Source organism: Amia ocellicauda, chromosome 14 (assembly GCF_036373705.1).
Source record: "Amia ocellicauda isolate fAmiCal2 chromosome 14, fAmiCal2.hap1, whole genome shotgun sequence".
NCBI lineage: Eukaryota > Metazoa > Chordata > Actinopteri > Amiiformes > Amiidae > Amia > Amia ocellicauda.
The window spans coordinates 15,273,927-15,294,544 of NC_089863.1; the positions used below are offsets into that span (position 1 = coordinate 15,273,927).

A 20,618-nucleotide genomic window follows, 5' to 3' on the forward strand; every position below is an offset into this window, starting at 1 on the left:
GTGTCTCTGTTGGGGTCCAGTAGAGTGGAGGAGAGTCAACCCTCTGTGTCCAGTGAGAATCCAGGAGGGTTAAAATGCTTTTTATGCAGTTGCTGTTTCTTTTCCTGCTCCTGAACACTTTCGAAGGTAAGACAAGAATTAGAAATGTTTACTTGAATTAAGAAGAATTATTGTGATGCACTGTGTCACCAAAAGTGACTTCACACTTTGTAAAACAATCCTGTAGTTTATTACTGACGGACTGTGTGTTATCTTCAAAGGGAGCCATTGGTATCTTCTGCCCGTGAACATTCTGAGTGCAGCAGTAATGTCTCTCTCTCTCTCTCTGTATATCTCTTCCCATTCTTCTATTGTGTGCCTTTCTTGTTTTTATTGTGGTTTTACTTACACACACACCCTTTCTCTTTGTCTCCCCAGTGTCCAGCAGTCCCTTGTCCAGGACCTCTATAGTGGGGGGTCATAATGCAAGGAAGGGAGAGTTTCCTTGGCAGGCCTATCTCAAGATCAGTTTGAAGAATAGACCTGGATACATTATCACATGTGGTGGGTCACTGATCAGTCAGCGCTGGGTTCTCTCTGCGGCGCACTGCTTTGACAGGTGAGTGTCTTCTGTTTGTCAGATCGTATTAATTTAATGTATTATTAAGAATGCACTGATATGAAATTTCTGGGCTGATACCAATAGCGATATTCTATGTATTTACGTATTTGTTCCCTTGCATAAAATAGATAATTATATTGCTGTTGATTATGCTTTTTAATTAACACAAATTAACTACAAAGGTATGGAATGCCATTTAGTATTTATTTCTGTCACATTCTTCCACCCACAACAAATGTTCTCTTTTTCCATGTATTTGAATACAAAAGACTTAATCACAAAAATCACACAATGAATAGAAAAATGTATTATAATGAATACAATAAATACACATTACTCTGTGTGTAATTGCAGATTTAAGAGTTAAGTAAAATATTTATTTCCAAGATAAATGTTTAGTTTGCAAAGCCCATAATTAGGATTTAGCTAAATATTTATATATATTTCTTGTTCAAACTGAGATTTAGCATTTAGTTAAAATCTGAAATATTTATGAATGTAGGGAAAAAAGGCTTAATTATGTAATAAATCTGTAAAAACACAAGATTTTATGATTTAAGTTAAATCTGTGAAAAAAGACAAATGTGTTGTTTTACATTTGACGCCCCATATTCTTCTGTCCTGACCCGAATTTCGAAATCCATACAGCTGATATTCTCATTTAACTAGGCACATTCAATGGGCATACATACAACAAAGCAGCATGGGATTTAATTATCATGTCACAGTTTGTGCATGTCATTCTTATTTGGAACATGAGTAGAGCAAATGTGACTCTTATTTAGACGCAGTAAAAGCAGCACCATCAATTTGAAATATTAGCCATTTTAAAGCAGTTGTCCAATTGCCGATAGTGTAAATGTTTGCCAATACTGGACAATACCGATAGCTGGCCAATTTATTGGTGCATCCCTAATTATTATTTTCATCATCATCCTCATCTCCTATTTTTCAGCCCTCATACCTTGAGGAACTCTGTGGTGAATCTGGGAGCCTACAAATTGAGTAATAGCACTCTTGGTGAACAAACACTTCACATGAAGAGGCTCATCGTGCACCAGAAGTATGTTGTTGGCAAAGTTGAGAAGGGCTATGACATCGCCCTGGTGGAGCTCAGTCGGAGAGTGTCCTTCACCCGGTACATCAGATCTGTCTCTCTGGCTCAGGCTCATGCTGCTGACTTCAGGGGCTGGCAGTGCTGGGCGACAGGTTGGGGGAGAATCAAAGAGAACGGTAGGAGAAGTTTCAAACTAGCATCACCTTCAATCTTCAATAATGCTCTTTACGACTATCTATGGTTAATAGATAATATTAGGCTTGATTTGTGAGTGATCCCTTTTGTTCATTCATTGAATACACCTGTTCATATTGTCACACCATGGGGGGTTGCCACGATGCTGGGCTCCTGAAATAGGCGTGGGGTCTCAGGAAATAGACACAGGAGTCATAGTAAAGTGCAGTAAGTGAAGTTATTATAACAGTGACAATACAAAAGAACATAAAACAAACCCTAGCTCCTGGTTGAGTCTAATTTAAAAGTGAAACAGGTCTATCTCTATAAAAGGTGTAATACATAGGAGTAGTTAAAGTCCATAAGAAAATGTTTGTTAAAAGGTCGAGTTCTCTTCCAAAGCAGTTCTCTCCTGGGCTTCCACTCCAACCCTCCAACACTCCTCAACAAACGGATCCAACTTCCTGCTTTTATGCAGCCATACAAAAGGTCATGTGTTTCCCAAGAGTGATTCATCCTCCCAGGGCTTCTGGGAGTTATAATTATGCCTACCGGCCAAGCAGTGCTACACCTAGTACTACATTACACTATACCTGTAAAGATCATCTTACATGTTACATATGAGTTCAGCGTGCTTCCACTCTGCTTTACCACACTGAACCATGGGAATAGAAACAACAGGAAAAAATTCTCTAAGGCTGTTTTGCTACAGCAGTCCAGGGTTCATTTATAGTCCAGTGTAGTAAAGCCCAATCAAGGTAGATTAAAACCAAAGCAAACCACTGTAAAGCTAGGGCAAAAACCCAGTTCAGCCATGACACAGGATGTGGCAGTGAGGTGTATATATTATGTAGTGTCTCTGCTGGGGTCCAGTAGAGTGGAGGAGAGTCAGCCCTCTGTGTCCAGTGAGAATCCAGGAGGGTTAAGATGCTATTTATGCAGTTGTCAGTTGTCACTGTTTGTCAGCAACTCTGTGAATTCACTCACTGGTCTGAAGAAACTACAACAGTTTCCTTCACCTGCTAGCTGTGCTGTAATTCAACACCAAGGTCTCAGTGAGATACTCTTCAGATTTAAGTTATACACCATTTACTGTACATACAATATGTGACTCTGTATCTGCAGTACCCCTTCCAGAGCCTCAGACTCTACAGAAAGTCAAGCTGCCCATTATAGGAAACAGAAGTTGTCAGCGTTTGTTCAGGAATATCTACAACATCAAACCAGAGATGATGTGTGCCGGGTACAAGAAGGGAAAGAAAGATACCTGTCAGGTGAGTCACAGGCCAGATTATGTGTTTATGTCCCTGTGTGCGGTGGTGCTAACCTGGGGAGATACTCCAATAAAACCAACAATAAATTAGTCTTCTCTCCATTGCGTACTTGTCTCTCTCTCTCTCTGTATCAGTTCTGGTGATGGGAGTGTATTTCATTGTGTCGCAATAAAACAGTCTCACTCTGTCTCTCTCCGTGTCAGTCTGACCATTGAGCAAATCATTCACATTCTCGTATTATACCATTCTTCTCTTTCTCTCTCTCTCTCTCTCTCTCTCTGTACAGGGTGACTCTGGGGGGCCTCTGGTCTGTAGGAAGAGAAGGAGGAGACGATGGGTCCTGGCTGGAATCACCAGCTTTGGGAGGGGCTGTGCTCAACCCCGATCCCCTGGTATCTACACCCGGGTCTCCAGCTTCCGCCACTGGATAAAGCAGCACAGTGGTGTCTGAGGCTCCTACTGAGGACAGCGCCCCCTACCTGGCTCACTGTACGCTCTGCTGCACCCAGATCTGATATCTGTTTGGACCAGCAGTTTATATCACCTGTACTGTTCCCCCTGTCCTCTCTCTCTCTCTGTCTCTCTCTCTCTGTCTCGCTTACTGTGTCTCACTGTCTTAATGTGTTTATTACTGTGGCACTGTCTCTTATTTCCTGTTTAAGTCTAATTTGCTTGATTAACATTCCTAACAAGAATAGTGTTGTAATCAATCAATAACAAGAAATAGAATAGAGATACCTATTCCATATATGGTAATAGATCATTATATAATAATTACAATGAAAAAAGGTTTTGACACTTGACAGTTGACTTGACATTAATAGTGATAACACTGGTCTACAGTTTTTTAGAAGTCGTCTGCTTCAGAGATAAAATGTTCTATTTATTATGGATTTTGATATTCTTAATTCAAATTTGACAACTAAATCAACTGACTTGCTACTGTCAGTCATAAAGCATGTACTGTCCAAATAGATTTATTCATAGATCCACTTATGCTCCGCCATTCCCAAGTCAAGGGTCGTATACTAAGTAGCGTATCTCGAAAACTAGAGCCAATCAACAATTTTAAGCATCATTTTTGTTCTCAGTGACCCAGAATTAGTAAAGTTTGACTACATTTATTTTGGAAGCATTTTGGCTGTAGACCAGTGTAATAGTAGGCTATTATACATTATAATAATGCATATTAATAACTTAGTATAACACCTTTTGGGAAAATAGTGTATATCTGTCTCTCCAGATCCGACTCATTCCTAAGGGTTGCCCTGCTCTCTCCTCTCCCACTGTGATATCAGCTGCTGCTCTTGGCTCTGCTCTGCTATGAGAGATCAGTTGTACTGAGACTCTGCTGAACAGCTCAATAAAACCACAAAGAATTCAAACACCTGGTCTGGGGCTGCATTAAAACACCTGTTTGAGCTTTACACTGGATCAGTTCAGAAGCTCCACTAGCTAAGCAACACTTATTTTCAACTTTTTAATGAAAATCCCTCTGTTAACCCCTGATAGATAGATGATGAAAACCTAGTACTTTAACTATGAATAGATGTGTTATAAACATTCATAGAGGATGTCATAAAAGTAATTGTTGATCCTGTGCATCTGCACATGAAACTGTTACATTTTATATTAAGGCGTCATTGAGAAATACTATAACAATGTATGAATCTAAATATTATTGTTGTTAGACACATGTGTAACAAAGGTAGTGTCAGGGTTATGGATAGGATGTCCTGGCACTCGGTATTCCTTTGCACATACAGAAGACCCCACATTCAGAAGCTGGGGTGCCCCTGGATATTCCTGATTAATAATAGTTCTGCAAATATCTTTAACGTTAACCAATTAGGAGACCCTGCTTCAGTCCCCCAAGGCCAGATTTACTATTATGATTATAATTATTGTGATGATGATTATTATTAAATAGAATCTTTCTCTCCCTCTCTCACCGCCTCTCCCCAATGCCTAGCAGTCCTCTGTCCATGAGTACTATAGGGGTGGCAAGATGTGTAGGAGGGTTATTGACCTTGTCTCCACTTTTTGCTCTCCAGACCAATCTGAAGTATAAGTCTGCACAGAACAGCACATTTGCACTCTGGTGCACTCTCGTATAACTGTGAGTGTGAAACAGTGTGCAGTTTGTCACCTTTCTCTCTGCAGACCCCGAGCAAGAGCCCTATATCCTACAGGATGTGCTCATACCGGCGTGGATAGGAAATGCTGAGTAGTGTGCCTTCTCTCTCTCTTTCTCTATTGAGAGTCTCTACCAGACCCAGAAGCCCGACAGGAAGTGAAACCCCCCCCATTGTAAGCAGTAATTAATCATGTGGCTATATGAAGCCAGTCTTGATATGTACTGGGTATGAGGATAATAATAATAATAATCATAATAATAATAATGACATCGCTCTGGTGGAGCTCAGCTGGCCAGCCAGTGTCCTACAGCCAGTACATCAGCCCTGTCATTTGGGCTGAGGCTGATGCATTCACCTGGGGCTGGGAGTGCTGGTCTACTGACTGGGGAACATCAGACAGAATGATAGGAGAGCAGAACAAAAATATTAAGTATGAGTTTCAAAATGCCATGGAATCCTAAATCCAAGCTCCCTCATGTTGCAGTCAACCTGACATGCTGTTACTGTAAATATTATAAGCATGTTCCACACAAACAACCAGAAAGTTATAGCAAACAGAATGTATTTACTGTGGAACCAGGCTCCAGATATTTATACCCAGCAATCGCAATTTACATAGTGTGCAGTATGTAAATGAGAAAAAAACTAAATATGATATACTGACAATAGAAAACCGAAAGTACAGTAGAAGTTTCTATTGGAATTCTAATGGAACTTCAGGGACCAGCCATTTTCTCCACTCTGTTTGGCCACAAGTGTTCATCCACATCTACTGTCCTACCTTGCAATGCAGCAGGATTAGAATCATCTGGCATGACACATCCATCCCATTATTATTATTATTATTATTATTATTATTATTATTATTATTATTATTATTATTTCTTGGCAGATGCCCTTATCCAGGACGATTTACAACATAAGCCCATGCAGTCTTCTTCTGTGATGCAGGGGAGACTTTCTTTTGAGGAACTTTCTTCGGAGAAGGTGTCAATTCAGATTTTACAGGAGCTTATATAAACAATCTGACATCATACATACAGTCAGTTCTACCCAAAACAAAGTTTGAGTTTAGCTTACAGGAAGTTACATACATTTTCCTTATAGCACCACATATATGCTCCCCTCAACAGACACATGCTGTTGCTGTTGTGAACAGGTCAAATAGGCAGACTGGAGACTTTGTGGTTAGAAACCAGACGGCTGATATTCAATACACAGTGGGCATCAGAAGGATATTTCTGACAAACTCACAAGCTAAATGTCATGTAGACAAATTATAAGTCTTTTAACCCTTTGGGGTTCTTTAGTCTCTCCTATTGGCCAGGCAATCAACAATGCCATGTGGAGCTCTCTTATGGAAAGTGTAGTGGGCTCCAGAAATTTCCTGGAGCTTTACAGTGAATCTCAAATCATATCAAATCATTATATCCTGTCCAGGGTCATAAGGGTCAACCTTCAATTACTATCTATATAATACATACAGTGGGGGAAAAAAGTATTTGAGTGTGCGGATGGGACAGAATCGGGATTAGCTATCAATAAAAACTAAACACATACAAGACAGAGACGATGTGTAGTGAAAACGGTGGTGAACAACACTATGAAGTGAGACAGCCAGCCGAAATACACAGTTTGAATGTTTATTACAAACACAGACACAGAGAGCTTACGTTCCTGAGTCAAGCGAAGAGGCAAAAGAGGACGAACCTGCGCAGACGTCAAGTTTTATAGAACAGGAAGTGGGAAAGGACCTGTTCTGAGTGACGAGCGCAGGGGCCAATGGCAGCTTTGATAGAGTGACGTTTCGATCGGGTTCCCGCGGAAGTGCGCAGAAACCCCTCCCCCTTGGGCAGTGCTTCCGACTTGAAAGATAACGAGATTATCAGTGTTATTCACTTCACCTGTCAGTGGTCATAATGTTATGGCTGACTGGTGTATAGTCGTAAACGGGCTCCCCCCCACACGCCCCTACCCCCAGTATAATGGTAGGGTAAACACTTTAATTTAATGACTGAAGAAAAAATAAAGTATCCACCTGAAATTCAAACTGTACATGCTCTGCCCACCGCTCTCGTTTGCTACGACCCCCCCTTAACAATCTGCTAGCCCCCCAGCATACAATTTGGTAATAGACTGCCCTGTCTATGCACATTTCTAAGGGAATCAGTGCATAGTGTATTAAACTATAACAAAGTGTTCTTGAGATGGCCAGTCGATAAGTCTGCAGCTTTCCTGAAGAGCATGCTACCATATACAATATTTATCCCTTTGACGTCAGTAAGGTGCCCTAAACCTTATAAAATTCGTCTTGGTCATTTGACCTCTATATAACCTTAAAAGAGAATTGTGTTTATTCTAAAATCAACTTCACAGACCCTAAACCGAGCCTGGCCTACCTGGAGCAATACAAAAAGCTGAAATGCGCACAATTTACACAATATGGTTGCACACAGTAACACAAATAATACATTTGGCATTTAGACAGGACATTGAACTGAATTATTGTAACAATTCACATTGTATTTCTCAGAACTAAAATACAACCCACCTAGATCCTCACACAAAGTTGCCAGAACCCAATGTGTAGACTGGGATGATTGGGAAGGGGTTATCTAGATGGACAAAAAAAAAAAAAAAATTACTCTAGACGTGTGACTTTTTTCAGCAACAGAGAGCTGTGGTTTCTGTGATGTGTAGAGCAGAGAGGAGAGATAGTGAAACCACAGTGAGAGGCGTGTTCGAGAAGCGCACTGCAGAGAGATCAGATGGATGACCGAAACCACAAGCATCTCTGACTGTGCAGTATTGTTCTTTATCTTCAAGTAATTAATTATATATTATTTTTGAATTGCTTCAAAAATTAATGCTGCTTTCCACATAATGAATGTTTATTTCATTTTATTTGTTATTGTTATTGTATTGCTTTTTATATAAATAAAAGCAGTGAAATTATTTGTAATATTCCAGAGAATGGGTTTTTTGCACACTTCTGACAGAAACATCATAATATACATTTGTCAAGAATAATAACTTTTGTTTGTAATACCCCTGCTAAAAGGCCTCTACAATCTGTTTTACCTTTGTATCACCAGTTAAAGTACAGCTAGATGTCCAAACTATTCAAGGATTCATTTATAGGATTTTCATAAAAACACAATGTTGAAATAAAAGTTTTCCCAGGTCTGTGTCTGAACTGGGTGGGTTAGGAATTCAGTGGCTTTGAAAGGACTGTAATAATTTAGGGGCTGGGCCTTTGATCAGGGAGGGGTAGGCTGAATGGAATTAAATATAATAACTGCAGGACATGTTTCTATGATGTGGGGGGAATAGGCAATAAGACAGAAACCACAGCGAGGGGTGTTTATGAGAAGTGAGCTACACTACAGGTTTCACTCTGAACACATTAGACACCTTCTCATCAGCCAATGGAGACAACAGGAAACCCTGGTATCTGTATAACAAGCCTCTGATCGTACATTGTCTTCAGATTACAACAGAGACCTCCACAGAGACGCACCACTTTCTACAGATCCACCGATTCCCCAGCCCAGAGAGCTGTACAGTCAGACCCACAGACAGACTCACAGACCTGTTGGGTTAAGATGATCCTTCTGCAGCTGCTGTGTTGCCTGCTTACACTGAAAATCCTGGAAGGTAAGAGAGCAATTTTGAAACTCATTGGGGGAGAAAAAGGAATAAAATACAATATCTGCAACCCGACTGACAAAAAGTAACTAAAGACATACTCTTACCTTGGTCCCATTCTCCCCATCCCCTCTCTTGTGTTGTGCTGTTTGTGTATTACTTAGGGATGCTTTGTCTTTCCTCCACTCTCTCTCACTGTCTCTCCTATCCTATTCTACATGTTCCTTCGTAGGGTTTACTTTATTCCCCCCTCTGCACAGTCTCTCTCTTGTGTGACATTGAAACAAATGCACAATTACAGTATTGCAAATAAATATGTTATAGCATGATTAAAATGTGTTATAGACATATTGTAAGAACAGTATCAAAATAGGGTGACATTGATATCTTCTTAATATCATTATATCTATCATATCCTGTTAATACAACATCACTATTAAAAAAGAGAAGAATTTGTATGTACGAGTGAAGCATTATTGTTAATAATGTTCCCTGAGCAAATAAAAATGTATCCGTGCACAAACTTCAAATCTATGAGCAACTTGTGCAAAAATGTGTTCTGCGACTGTACCAGTAGTCTACATAAAAAGGGCATGTTATCATAAAATAATATAGTTTTGGATGACTTACTCCCTTCTGTTAACTGTTTTACAACAAATACAGCAACTAAAAATAATATGAAAGTACAATATTTTTAACCAGCCACATTTTATTAAACCCATATGCATATCATTATATACACTCACCTAAAGGATTATTAGGAACACCTGTTCAATTTCTCATTAATGCAATTATCTAACCAACCAATCACATGGCAGTTGCTTCAATGCATTTAGGGGTGTGGTCCTGGTCAAGACAATCTCCTGAACTCCAAACTGAATGTCTGAATGGGAAAGAAAGGTGATTTAAGCCATTTTGAGCGTGGCATGGTTGTTGGTGCCAGACGGGCCGGTCTGAGTATTTCACAATCTGCTCAGTTACTGGGATTTTCACGCACAACCATTTCTAGGGTTTACAAAGAATGGTGTGAAAAGGGAAAAACATCCAGTATGCGGCAGTCCTGTGGGCGAAAATGCCTTGTTGATGCTAGAGGTCAGAGGAGAATGGGCCGACTGATTCAAACTGATAGAAGAGCAACTTTGACTGAAATAACCACTCGTTACAACCGAGGTATGCAGCAAAGCATTTGTGAAGCCACAACACGTACAACCTTGAGGCGGATGGGCTACAACAGCAGAAGACCCCACCGGGTACCACTCCTCTCCACTACAAATAGGAAAAAGAGGCTACAATTTGCACAAGCTCACCAAAATTGGACAGTTGAAGACTGGAAAAATGTTGCCTGGTCTAATGAGTCTCGATTTCTGTTGAGACATTCAGATGGTAGAGTCAGAATTTGGCGTAAACAGAATGAGAACATGGATCCATCATGCCTTGTTACCACTGTGCAGGCTGGTGGTGGTGGTGTAATGGTGGGGGGGATGTTTTCTTGGCACACTTTAGGCCCCTTAGTGCCAATTGGGCATCGTTTAAATGCCACGTCCTTATTAGGAACACCATACTAATACTGTGTTTGACCCCCTTTCGCCTCCAGAACTGCCTTAATTCTACGTGGCATTGATTCAACAAGGTGCTGAAAGCATTCTTTAGAAATGTTGGCCCATATTGATAGGATAGCATCTTGCAGTTGATGGAGATTTGTGGGATGCACATCCAGGGCACGAAGCTCCCGTTCCACCACATCCCAAAGATGCTCTATTGGGTTGAGATCTGGTGACTGTGGGGGCCAGTTTAGTACAGTGAACTCATTGTCATGTTCAAGAAACCAATTTGAAATGATTCGACCTTTGTGACATGGTGCATTATCCTGCTGGAAGTAGCCATCAGAGGATGGGTACATGGTGGTCATAAAGGGATGGACATGGTCAGAAACAATGCTCAGGTAGGCCGTGGCATTTAAACGATGCCCAATTGGCACTAAGGGGCCTAAAGTGTGCCAAGAAAACATCCCCCACACCATTACACCACCACCACCAGCCTGCACAGTGGTAACAAGGCATGATGGATCCATGTTCTCATTCTGTTTACACCAAATTCTGAATCTACCATCTGAATGTCTCAACAGAAATCGAGACTCATCAGACCAGACAACATTTTTCCAGTCTTCAACTGTCCAATTTTGGTGAGCTTGTGCAAATTGTAGCCTCTTTTTCCTATTTGTAGTGGAGATGAGTGGTACCCGGTGGGGTCTTCTGCTGTTGTAGCCCATCCGCCTCAAGGTTGTACGTGTTGTGGCTTCACAAATGCTTTGCTGCATACCTCGGTTGTAACGAGTGGTTATTTCAGTCAAAGTTGCTCTTCTATCAGCTTGAATCAGTCGGCCCATTCTCCTCTGACCTCTAGCATCAACAAGGCATTTTCGCCCACAGGACTGCCGCATACTGGATGTTTTTCCCTTTTCACACCATTCTTTGTAAACCAAAGAAATGGTTGTGCGTGAAAATCCCAGTAACTGAGCAGATTGTGAAATACTCAGACCGGCCCGTCTGGCACCAACAACCATGCCAGGCTCAAAATTGCTTAAATCACCTTTCTTTGCCATTCAGACATTCAGTTTGGAGTTCAGGAGATTGTCTTGACCAGGACCACACCCCTAAATGCATTGAAGCAACTGTCATGTGATTGGTTGGTTAGATAATTGCATTAATGAGAAATTGAACAGGTGTTCCTAATAATCCTTTAGGTGAGTGTATATATATATATATATATATATATATATATATATATACATATACATATATATATATATATATATATATATATACATATATATACACACACACATACATATACATACATATATATATATATATATATATATATATATATATACATATATATATATACACATATATATATACACACACATATATATACTGATGGTGCTGCTAGACCTTCATTAGTCTCTGGACTGGCTCTGCAGGTCTGTGGAAGGCCTCTCTCAGAGCAGCATCTAAAAAACACAGATGCACCACAATAGTAAAAATGAATTAAGATCAAAGTATTGCTAGGCACTATATAAATAAAAGTACCTTCAATCTTCTGTCTGTCTGTTTCACTTCAGTGATTATAGACCTTGTTTAGGTATATACACTTCCCCGTTTCTGCTTATTTCTGCTGGTCTGTACACATAGACCAAAATAGTAACCTAACCTTTAAACAAAATGTAAGCTTCAGTAAACTATTTAATAATTGTTTTATACATTATAATGATATGCTTGAGAAAATATTAAATTTGTTATTACAGTAAACAGTAAAAATATTGTCCAAGTCTAACACATTGTAGTCTACCTTAAAACTTCTCCCGTCTGTCCTTGTCCCCTTTCCAGTGGTTGTAGACTTTGTCCAGATAGGGCCCTCTGCTTGTGTAGACTGGATTCTGTGACGTCCTCTAGGACCAAAGGAAAGGATCCAAGTGCAGGCTTTTAGAGTTGAAGCAGATAATCCAATAAGGGCAAAACGAGAGAGCATAAACAGGGACAGTCCAGGTCAAACGATCAAGCGAACAGGCTAGTAGGGAGATCCGAAAGGGGTAAACGAGAGAAGGAAGCAAGAGGTCAAAAATACACAGGAAGGCAATCAAGAAACAAGGCTTAGAAATGATCCAGGAGAGAATGCAAGACTTCGCGATGAATCTAGGAAACAGAGGGGTTTTAGTACTGTGAAGGAGAGAGGGATTGAACAAGGTGAATGAAGGATTGACCAATGATAGGAGAGGAGGACAGAACAGGTGCACCTGGTAGGGAAGAATGTGGAAAGACTGGTTTGACTGCATAAAGAAAAGGAGAAGCACTAAACTAGTATTCGGGAGAGGGAGACCTCTGGTGGTGAACTAAGGTAGAAACAGGGGAGATCGTGACAGATTCTCATCAGCTGATTTAAGTGGGTGGTCTCAAGTCGGATCCCTGATTTTGTCTTGATCCAACTCATGAGACTGAAACCGCGTTCACAATCTGCACTAGATGCTTGGAAAGTTCCACAAATGTCAATCAGCTGTACAAGCTCAGTGAGCTCCTCACTTTTTAGTGTCCAGGTTACCATCTCAGCAAATGTCCGCAGCGCTCCCATTTTTTCCATTTTAGCTCTGGCAAGGCAATGGGCATCAATGATGGTAACATTGCTTTGCTGCAAGGAGACAGAGCTGAGCTAGTTCTTCCAACACATCTCCAAGCACAGTGAGAGCAACTCTGTACTTCGGATTCGTCAGTTTTTTGTGACAATATTTTGCAATCGGGTCGTCGTTTTCAGCTTCTTCCATGCAGTACTCTGTTAATACACTGTAATTGCGCAAAAACGCATTTACAGCTTGGCAACGTGACAGCCAACGTACTTCATTCAAAGGTCTGAAAGACAGTGAGTCCACCTCTAAAACATTTGCCAACTCTTCGATTTGCTTTTCTTCACAGAAGACCTATTAAATAGTGAATATACTGTTCTAAGCAGTGTTTTCAGTTCCTTCATCAAAGACACCCCTGTCCAAGCATTATCGATTCCCAAATCCTCTCTATGAGCAACACAATGTTGCTCCATAAGGTGCGGTATCTGTCATCTCAGTATCTACAATATGCTGAGCACTGCATCCTGCCAGCTGAATGATCCCGGCAAACACAGTTTTGTAAGTGATGTCATTTTGCTTCCTAAACTTCATGTAAAGAACCAGCATTTTATGCACTGTAATGTCTGTGCTTTCGTATCAGAGTGTGAACATGGGCATTTCTCACACTTTCCATAGTCTTAATTGACTCAAATTCAAATGCATAGTGTCTACTTCTCCAGCTGTCAGGAAGGCTAACATATTTTGACAGATGATCATGAATTTCTTGAACAGACAGCATTGACGTGTTCATTTTGATGGCAAGAAGCACGTTATCGATCAATATTTTGATTTGTTCAGGGTTTGACTTGTTCTTATTGGCGAGGTCAATACACTTTTCTCTCAGTTCTCTCGAATCCCCAAGAAGTTGGTTAATCGAAGTTCCATGCTTTCGATTATATGATATTTTCACAGCATCAGTGTGACCTTTTTGTGTTAAGTGGCGTTTTAGGTAGTCAATTTTCCACTCGGTCCATGTTTTCCCAGTGGAAAACTCTCCTTTGATTTTAGTTCCAGAGCAAAATTTGCACACGACCCCAATAGCTCCGTAGCTAAATATGTCAGACATTTTAACTGTCTTACCAGAACCATCACTTGTATCCGTTTGAACTATTTCATTTAGCCACTCTTGTTTGAAAGTCAAACTAACCTTTTTCTTAAGAGGTTATAGAGGTAACATTTCTTCTTTTCGTTTCGCCATTGCTGCTCACTGGACGCTCGCCTATTTGGTAGCTAGTAAGTTTTTGTGCGCACTACACAGCCTAAAATTGTGCTGCACGGTACCTTCAAGTAGTCTGCGAGGGCGCACGTGCACACCTTAGAGGGAACATTGATTGTTAACTTTTACTTCCTTGGGGAAATAAATTAATTCAGTCCTATCATTCTCTCTCTCTCCACCCCCCCCCCACCCCCCCCAGTATCCAGCAGTCCTCTGACCAGGAGCTCTATAGTGGGGGGTCAAGATGCAGAAGAGGGACAGTGGCCCTGGCAGGTCTATCTCCTGGTTGGCTGTGGCGGCTCCCTGATCAGTGATCGCTGGGTTCTCACTGCAGCACACTGCATTCAAGAGTGAGTGTCTATATGTGTGTGTGTATGTGTTAATACAACCTAACCCATGTCAATTAAATCATACATAAATTAAGTAAAATAAAGTGTGAGAATGTTATACAATAGTAAGGACATTCTTTTTTTTTTTACATTATCACATATTCCAAATAATTGGGAATAATCACCCCCCCCCCAATTTTTAAAAATGTATAAGCAATCTGTCTGTGTCAATGTTATACCTTACAAATTAATTAAACTGCAAACGTTTAGGCTAACATTTAGGATACTACTACTACTACTACTACTACTACTACTACTACTAATAATAATAATAATAATAATAATAATAATAATAATAATAATAATACAAATAATAATAATGTTTCTCAGCCCTTTTAGGTGGTGGGAATCTCCGGTGATCCTGGGACGATACCAGCTTTCAGAACGCAGCAGAAATGAACAAATACGTACCATGAAAAGGATCATCATGCATGAGGAATATCTGAAGACTGGAAGACCTGAGAGTGGCTTTGACATCGCCCTGGTGGAGCTGAATGAGACAGTCAAGAGCAAACTCATCAAGCCTGTTCCTCTGGCCAGCACCAGAGACGACTTCACCAAGGACTGGGAGTGCTGGGCTACAGGCTGGGGAAGGATTGAAAACAACAGTAAGACTGGAGATTTGGCATTTAATTTATAATAATAATAATAATAATAATAATAATAATAATAATAATAATAATAATAATGTAGTGTAGTAAAATAGTGATTATTATTATTATTATTATTATTAATAATAATAATAATAATAATAATAATAATAATAATAATAATAATAATAATAATAATAATGTATTTATGTATTTAATATAATTTATGATATTCATTAATTTAATGTTATTCTTTTTGGTTCAGTCATGCTAAATAAATAAAATTGAATGGTCTTCCTTTCTCAGTTGTATTTCTTGTCACTTTTCCAGGTGGCACTATAGTTTGACAACCAGTACAAATACACAAATGATTGAATGAATGAATGAATGAATGAATGAATTAATTAATTAATCAAGTATAATGTACCTTTTTAAATGTACATACATACATGCAGTTTTAACTGAAATTACTTTCAGAATCCCTTCTTTTAGTGTGAATGTTAAATTCTCTCTCTCTCTCTCTCTCTCTCTCTCTCTCTCTCTCTCTCTGTTTCTCTGCAGAGACACTGCCTATGCCCAACACCCTACAGGAGGTCAAACTCCCCATCCTGAAAAACACACGCTGTCAGGAGCTGTACGACGGACGCTTTATTATCAGAAAAGATATGCTTTGTGCTGGGGATGAGATAGGATTGAGAGATACTTGTCAGGTTGGTGACTCTGTGTAACTGCTGGTGCTCCAAGTGATTCTAACCACCCAAAGAGACTTCAGTTCATGACTTAAACTCACATTCAACAATACAGCCCTTCAATTAAATAATAGTTCGTAATAAGTAAGACTCAGCAGTACAGGAGCCAGGGGCTCCCCCCACTTACATCACAAATTATGAATTCCATATCATTCATTTGTGCTACGTTTGTGCTGGTTTGTGCCATTGAAATAAACATTTGTGCTGCTTTGGTTTTGAAGATAGTAACATTTATTTATTTATTTATTTATTTATTTATTTATTTATTTATGTATCCCCCCTCCCCCCACAATAACACAATCAAACCAAACACCTCTCTTTCATTTGTGCATTGTTTGTACAGTTTAAACTAATGTTTCAGCTATTCTAATATTAAAGCTATAACAAAATTAAATTATAATTACATTATTGTTGCTGAAACTCCTATTGCATATGAATAACAAACAGAGTAGGCTACAGTCCTAGTACTAACAGGATCAGAAAACAGGATCGGATCCAGGCTCACAGGATCCGGATCATGAAAAGGCTCTGCACAAAGCAGATCGAGATCCGGCGGCACTGATGAATGTGTGATCCGGTGTTGAGCAGCGCTGCGGTGACTGTGAGTCTCCTGTTAAACAAGCTGCCTGACTGCTGTTGTATCTGAACGTGGCTCTACAGCTACAATGAAAGAAACTTTCACAAAAGTAATTGGATCCTGTTAGTATTAGGACTGTACCCTACTGTGTTTGTTATTCATATGCAATAGGATTTACAGCAACAATAATGTAATTATTATTGAATTTCGTTATATCTTTAATATTAGAATAGCTGAAACATTAATTTAAATGGCACAAACATAGCACAAACAAAAGAGGTGTTTGGTTTGACTGTGTTATTGTGGGGGGCCTGAGTGACGTCACTCCCCGGAAATAAATACATGTTAATATCTTCAAAAACAAGCAACACAAACGTTAATTTCAATCATGGTATGGTACACAGTAGGGGTGGAACTGATGTAAACGTCCTTGGAGAGCTGCTTTTCTGGATGCCCACCACATATACCCCCACCTCCCTCACTGAGAGCGCACTGGAGACTGATTATCATTATATTTTAATGACAATATGAAGGCGATCCATATTGATTCCTTTTAAAATGAACCCTTCTGTATGATTAACACATTATATCCATATTTTCCTGTCTCTGTCTGTCTGTCGCTCACTCTCCTTGCAGGGTGACTCTGGAGGTCCTTTGGTTTGTAAAAAGAAAGAAAAGGCAGGAAAGGAAGAAAAGTGGGTCCAGGCTGGGATTGTGAGCTTTGGCTGGGGCTGTGCATTACGCCAGTCCCCTGGAGTCTACACCCGCGTGTCCAGCTTCATTCCCTGGATAAAGAAACACACAGGAATCAAACACCTGTAATTAGACATGGCAGGCGGGCTAAATGCATGCTCTGCTCCTCCAGCATCCGATCAGCTCCCACTGTCAGTTTCTGTTTCTGTCACTATTCCGCTCATGAACCCACCTCTCTCTCATTCTCTCTCTTTCAAACATTTAGATTATACATTATAAAATATGCCTGTCTTATGAGTATCCCTACTCCTTGTACCTACATCCTCTCCCTCTCTCTCTCTCTCTCTCTCTCTCTCTCTCTCTCTCTCTCTCTCTCTCTCTTTTCTCTCTTTCACTGTGTCTCCAGATCAGACTCTGTTCATTCCTGAGGGCTGCCCTGCTCTCTCCTCTCCCACTGTGATATCAGCTGCTGCTCTTGGCTCTGCTCTGCTGTGAGAGATCAGTTGTACTGAGACTCTGCTGAACCGCAATAAACCTTCAAAGCATTCAAACACCTGGTCTGGGGCTGCACTTCATGTATTCATCCACTGATCCATTGTTTGGTTAATTACATGTAGAAAAAGCTTCAAAATATTCAATTTGACTTCTCAAAGCAATGTGAGCAGTTTGTGCAGGACCCTCAGGTTCCTAACTCCACCCAACCTCTTAGAGGTAAAGCTACATTGAGCTGGATGGGGCTGGAGAAAGAGATGGTGGAAACTGACAGTACAGAGGTGTGGTGAGTTGTCACTCTATCAGGGCAGCTGAGTTTGAACTTCGGCATTTCCATCATTAAGTGTTGAGTAGCTGTCAGTTTTTGGAGAAGCTCAGTGCTTATAAGAGATCTTGTATCAGTGTATCAGTGTATCTGTTTCACTGGGTTGTCCGGTAACAGAGTTTAGGTGTAGGAGGAACTGACCAAGATCAAGATCAACCACAACATTTCCCCACCACTTTTTCCAACTAAACAACACACACCCACACACAATTCCACTTAAACATCAATAGGCCCTGACTACTTGTATTCACTTCGTACACTTGTGCTCACAATTATTGATACACCTGTGATGCCAACCCATTTCTCTCTACCAAGACAAGGGTTCGAAAATCATTGGGTCTGAGTAGCGTGTTGCTCCCACAAAATACATAGAATACAAAATATACATCTCATTAAAACTGCATACCCAGACATTACCTATGTCTTGAGACGTCTTAATGGAAATTTCTATTCCAAGACACAGGAAGATGTCTTGAGACATCGTGCCATGGCAGCTTTTTTCTTCTCTTGAGACATGACTTTTAGAAAAGATCATGTCTTGAATACACTCCAATATCCAATATATATATATATATATATATATATATATATATATATATATATATATATATACAGTGGGGGAAAAAAGTATTTGATCCCCTGCTGATTTTGTACGTTTGCCCACTGACAAAGAAATGATCAGTCTATAATTTGAATGGTAGGTGTATTTTAACAGTGAGAGACAGAATAACAACAAAAAAATCCAGAAAAATGCATTTCAAAAAAGTTATACATTGATTTGCATGTTAATGAGGGAAATAAGTATTTGACCCCTTCGACTTAGTACTTGGTGGCAAAACCCTTGTTGGCAATCACAGAGGTCAGACGTTTCTTGTAGTTGGCCACCAGGTTTGCACACATCTCAGGAGGCATTTTGTCCCACTCCTCTTTGCAGATACTCTCCAAGTTATTAAGGTTTCGAAGGCTGATGTTTGGCAACTCGAACCTTCAGCTCCCTCCACAGATTTTCTATGGGATTAAGGTCTGGAGACTGGCTAGGCCACTCCAGGACCTTAATGTGCTTCTTCTTGAGCCACTCCTTTGTTGCCTTGGCTGTGTGTTTTGGGTCATTGTCATGCTGGAATACTCATCCACGACCCATTTTCAATGCCCTGGCTGAGGGAAGGAGGTTCTCATCCAAGATTTGACGGTACATGGCCCCGTCCATCGTCCCTTTGATGCGGTGCAGTTGTCCTGTCCCCTTAGCAGAATAACACCCCCAAAGCATAATGTTTCCACCTCCATGTTTGACGGTGGGGATGGTGTTCTTGGGGTCATTCCTCCTCCTCCATACACGGCGAATTGAGTTGATGCCAAAGAGCTCGAATTTGGTCTCATCTGACCACAACACTTTCACCCAGTTCTCCTCTGAATCATTCAGATGTTCATTGGCAAACTTCAGACGTGCCTTTCTTGTGCTTTCTTGAGCAGGGGGACCTTGCGGGCGCTGCAGGATTTCAGTCCGTCACGGCGTAGTGTGTTACCAATTGTTTTCTTGGTGACTATGGTCCCAGCTGCCTTGAGATCATTAACAAGATCCTCCCGTGTAGTTATGGGCTGATTCCTCACCGTTCTCATGATCATTGAAACTCCACGAGGTGAGATCTTGCATGGAGCCCCAGACCGAGGGAGACTGACAGTTATTTTGTGTTTCTTCCATTTGCGAATAATCACACCAACTGTTGTCACCTTCTCACCAAGCTGCTTGGCGATAGTCTTGTAGCCCATTCCAGCCTTGTGTAGGTCTACAATCTTGTCCCTGACATCCTTGGACAGCTCTTTGGTCTTGGCCATGGTGGAGAGTTTGGAATCTGATTGATTGATTGCTTCTGTGGACAGGTGTCTTTTATACAGGTAACGAGCTGAGATTAGGAGCACTCCCTTTAAGAGAGTTCTCCTAATCTCAGCTTGTTACCTGTATAAAAGACACCTGAGAGCCAGAAATCCTGTTGATTGATAGGGGATCAAATACTTGTTTCCCTCATTAACATGCAAATCAATTTATAACTTTTTTGAAATGCGTTTTTCTGGATTTTTTTGTTGTTATTCTGTCTGTCACTGTTAAAATACACCTACCATTAAAATTATAGACTAATCATTTCTTTGTCAGTGGGCAAACGTACAAAATCAGCAGGGGATCAAATACTTTTTTCCCTCACTTTACCAGTCAAACTACAACTTATAAGACAAACTGGGTGAAGATGTGATACAAATATAAGGAGTTATGATATAGTATTAAAAATGACAATCTCCAAACCAAAGTAAAATTGTTTCCGCTGCTTTGCAAGTCAATATCTCATTTGAAAGTCTCTAGTTTCCAGGGATATAAAAATGATATTTCTGGCTATAATAATGCAAGAGTTATTAATAGATGAAGCAATGGGGCTGAGTGTTAAGTGTTAAACTACAGAACTCATAGTCTACCTGAATGTAACTGACCACCAGGCAATAGAATTTTAGCATTTTGTTCCTCATGCTTTGCTTCCAGGCAGTAGCAATT

The 20,618-nt window shown here is 40.3% G+C and overlaps 2 protein-coding genes and 1 long non-coding RNA gene across 3 annotated transcripts; 2 read left to right on the forward strand and 1 right to left on the reverse strand.

Moving 5' to 3' along the window:
- Nucleotides 1-4,491, forward strand: LOC136768817 (tryptase beta-2). Its single transcript, XM_066723197.1, has 5 exons — nucleotides 1-126; nucleotides 418-598; nucleotides 1,557-1,834; nucleotides 2,958-3,106; nucleotides 3,393-4,491. The coding sequence occupies exons 1-5, from the start codon at nucleotides 75-77 to the stop codon at nucleotides 3,555-3,557; spliced, it is 825 nt and encodes a 274-aa protein (XP_066579294.1). The 5' UTR covers nucleotides 1-74; the 3' UTR covers nucleotides 3,558-4,491.
- A 2,610-nt stretch (nucleotides 4,492-7,101) lies between these two features.
- On the reverse strand, nucleotides 7,102-12,608 carry LOC136768838 (uncharacterized). Its single transcript, XR_010822040.1, has 4 exons — nucleotides 12,244-12,608; nucleotides 11,847-11,905; nucleotides 8,837-8,894; nucleotides 7,102-7,859 (listed from the first exon to the last, which is right to left on the reverse strand). It is a non-coding gene; the product is annotated as an uncharacterized LOC136768838 (long non-coding RNA).
- On the forward strand, nucleotides 8,750-17,800 carry LOC136768837 (tryptase-2). Its single transcript, XM_066723218.1, has 5 exons — nucleotides 8,750-8,901; nucleotides 14,464-14,614; nucleotides 14,984-15,261; nucleotides 15,805-15,953; nucleotides 17,206-17,800. The coding sequence occupies exons 1-5, from the start codon at nucleotides 8,850-8,852 to the stop codon at nucleotides 17,389-17,391; spliced, it is 816 nt and encodes a 271-aa protein (XP_066579315.1). The 5' UTR covers nucleotides 8,750-8,849; the 3' UTR covers nucleotides 17,392-17,800.
- Nucleotides 17,801-20,618: the final 2,818 nt, after the last annotated feature.

Bases quoted from the DNA above. Each gene is read 5' to 3' on its own strand.
- LOC136768837 (XM_066723218.1), top strand. From the start codon at position 8,850: ATGATCCTTCTGCAGCTGCTGTGTTGCCTGCTTACACTGAAAATCCTG. The intron at 8,902-14,463 runs GTAAGAGAGCAA...CACCCCCCCCAG, and splicing joins TACACTGAAAATCCTGGAAG to TATCCAGCAGTCCTCTGACC. The intron at 14,615-14,983 runs GTGAGTGTCTAT...AATGTTTCTCAG, and splicing joins GCAGCACACTGCATTCAAGA to CCCTTTTAGGTGGTGGGAAT.
- LOC136768817 (XM_066723197.1), top strand. From the start codon at position 75: ATGCTTTTTATGCAGTTGCTGTTTCTTTTCCTGCTCCTGAACACTTTC. The intron at 1,835-2,957 runs GTAGGAGAAGTT...CTGTATCTGCAG, and splicing joins GGGGAGAATCAAAGAGAACG to TACCCCTTCCAGAGCCTCAG. The intron at 3,107-3,392 runs GTGAGTCACAGG...CTCTCTGTACAG, and splicing joins GAAAGAAAGATACCTGTCAG to GGTGACTCTGGGGGGCCTCT.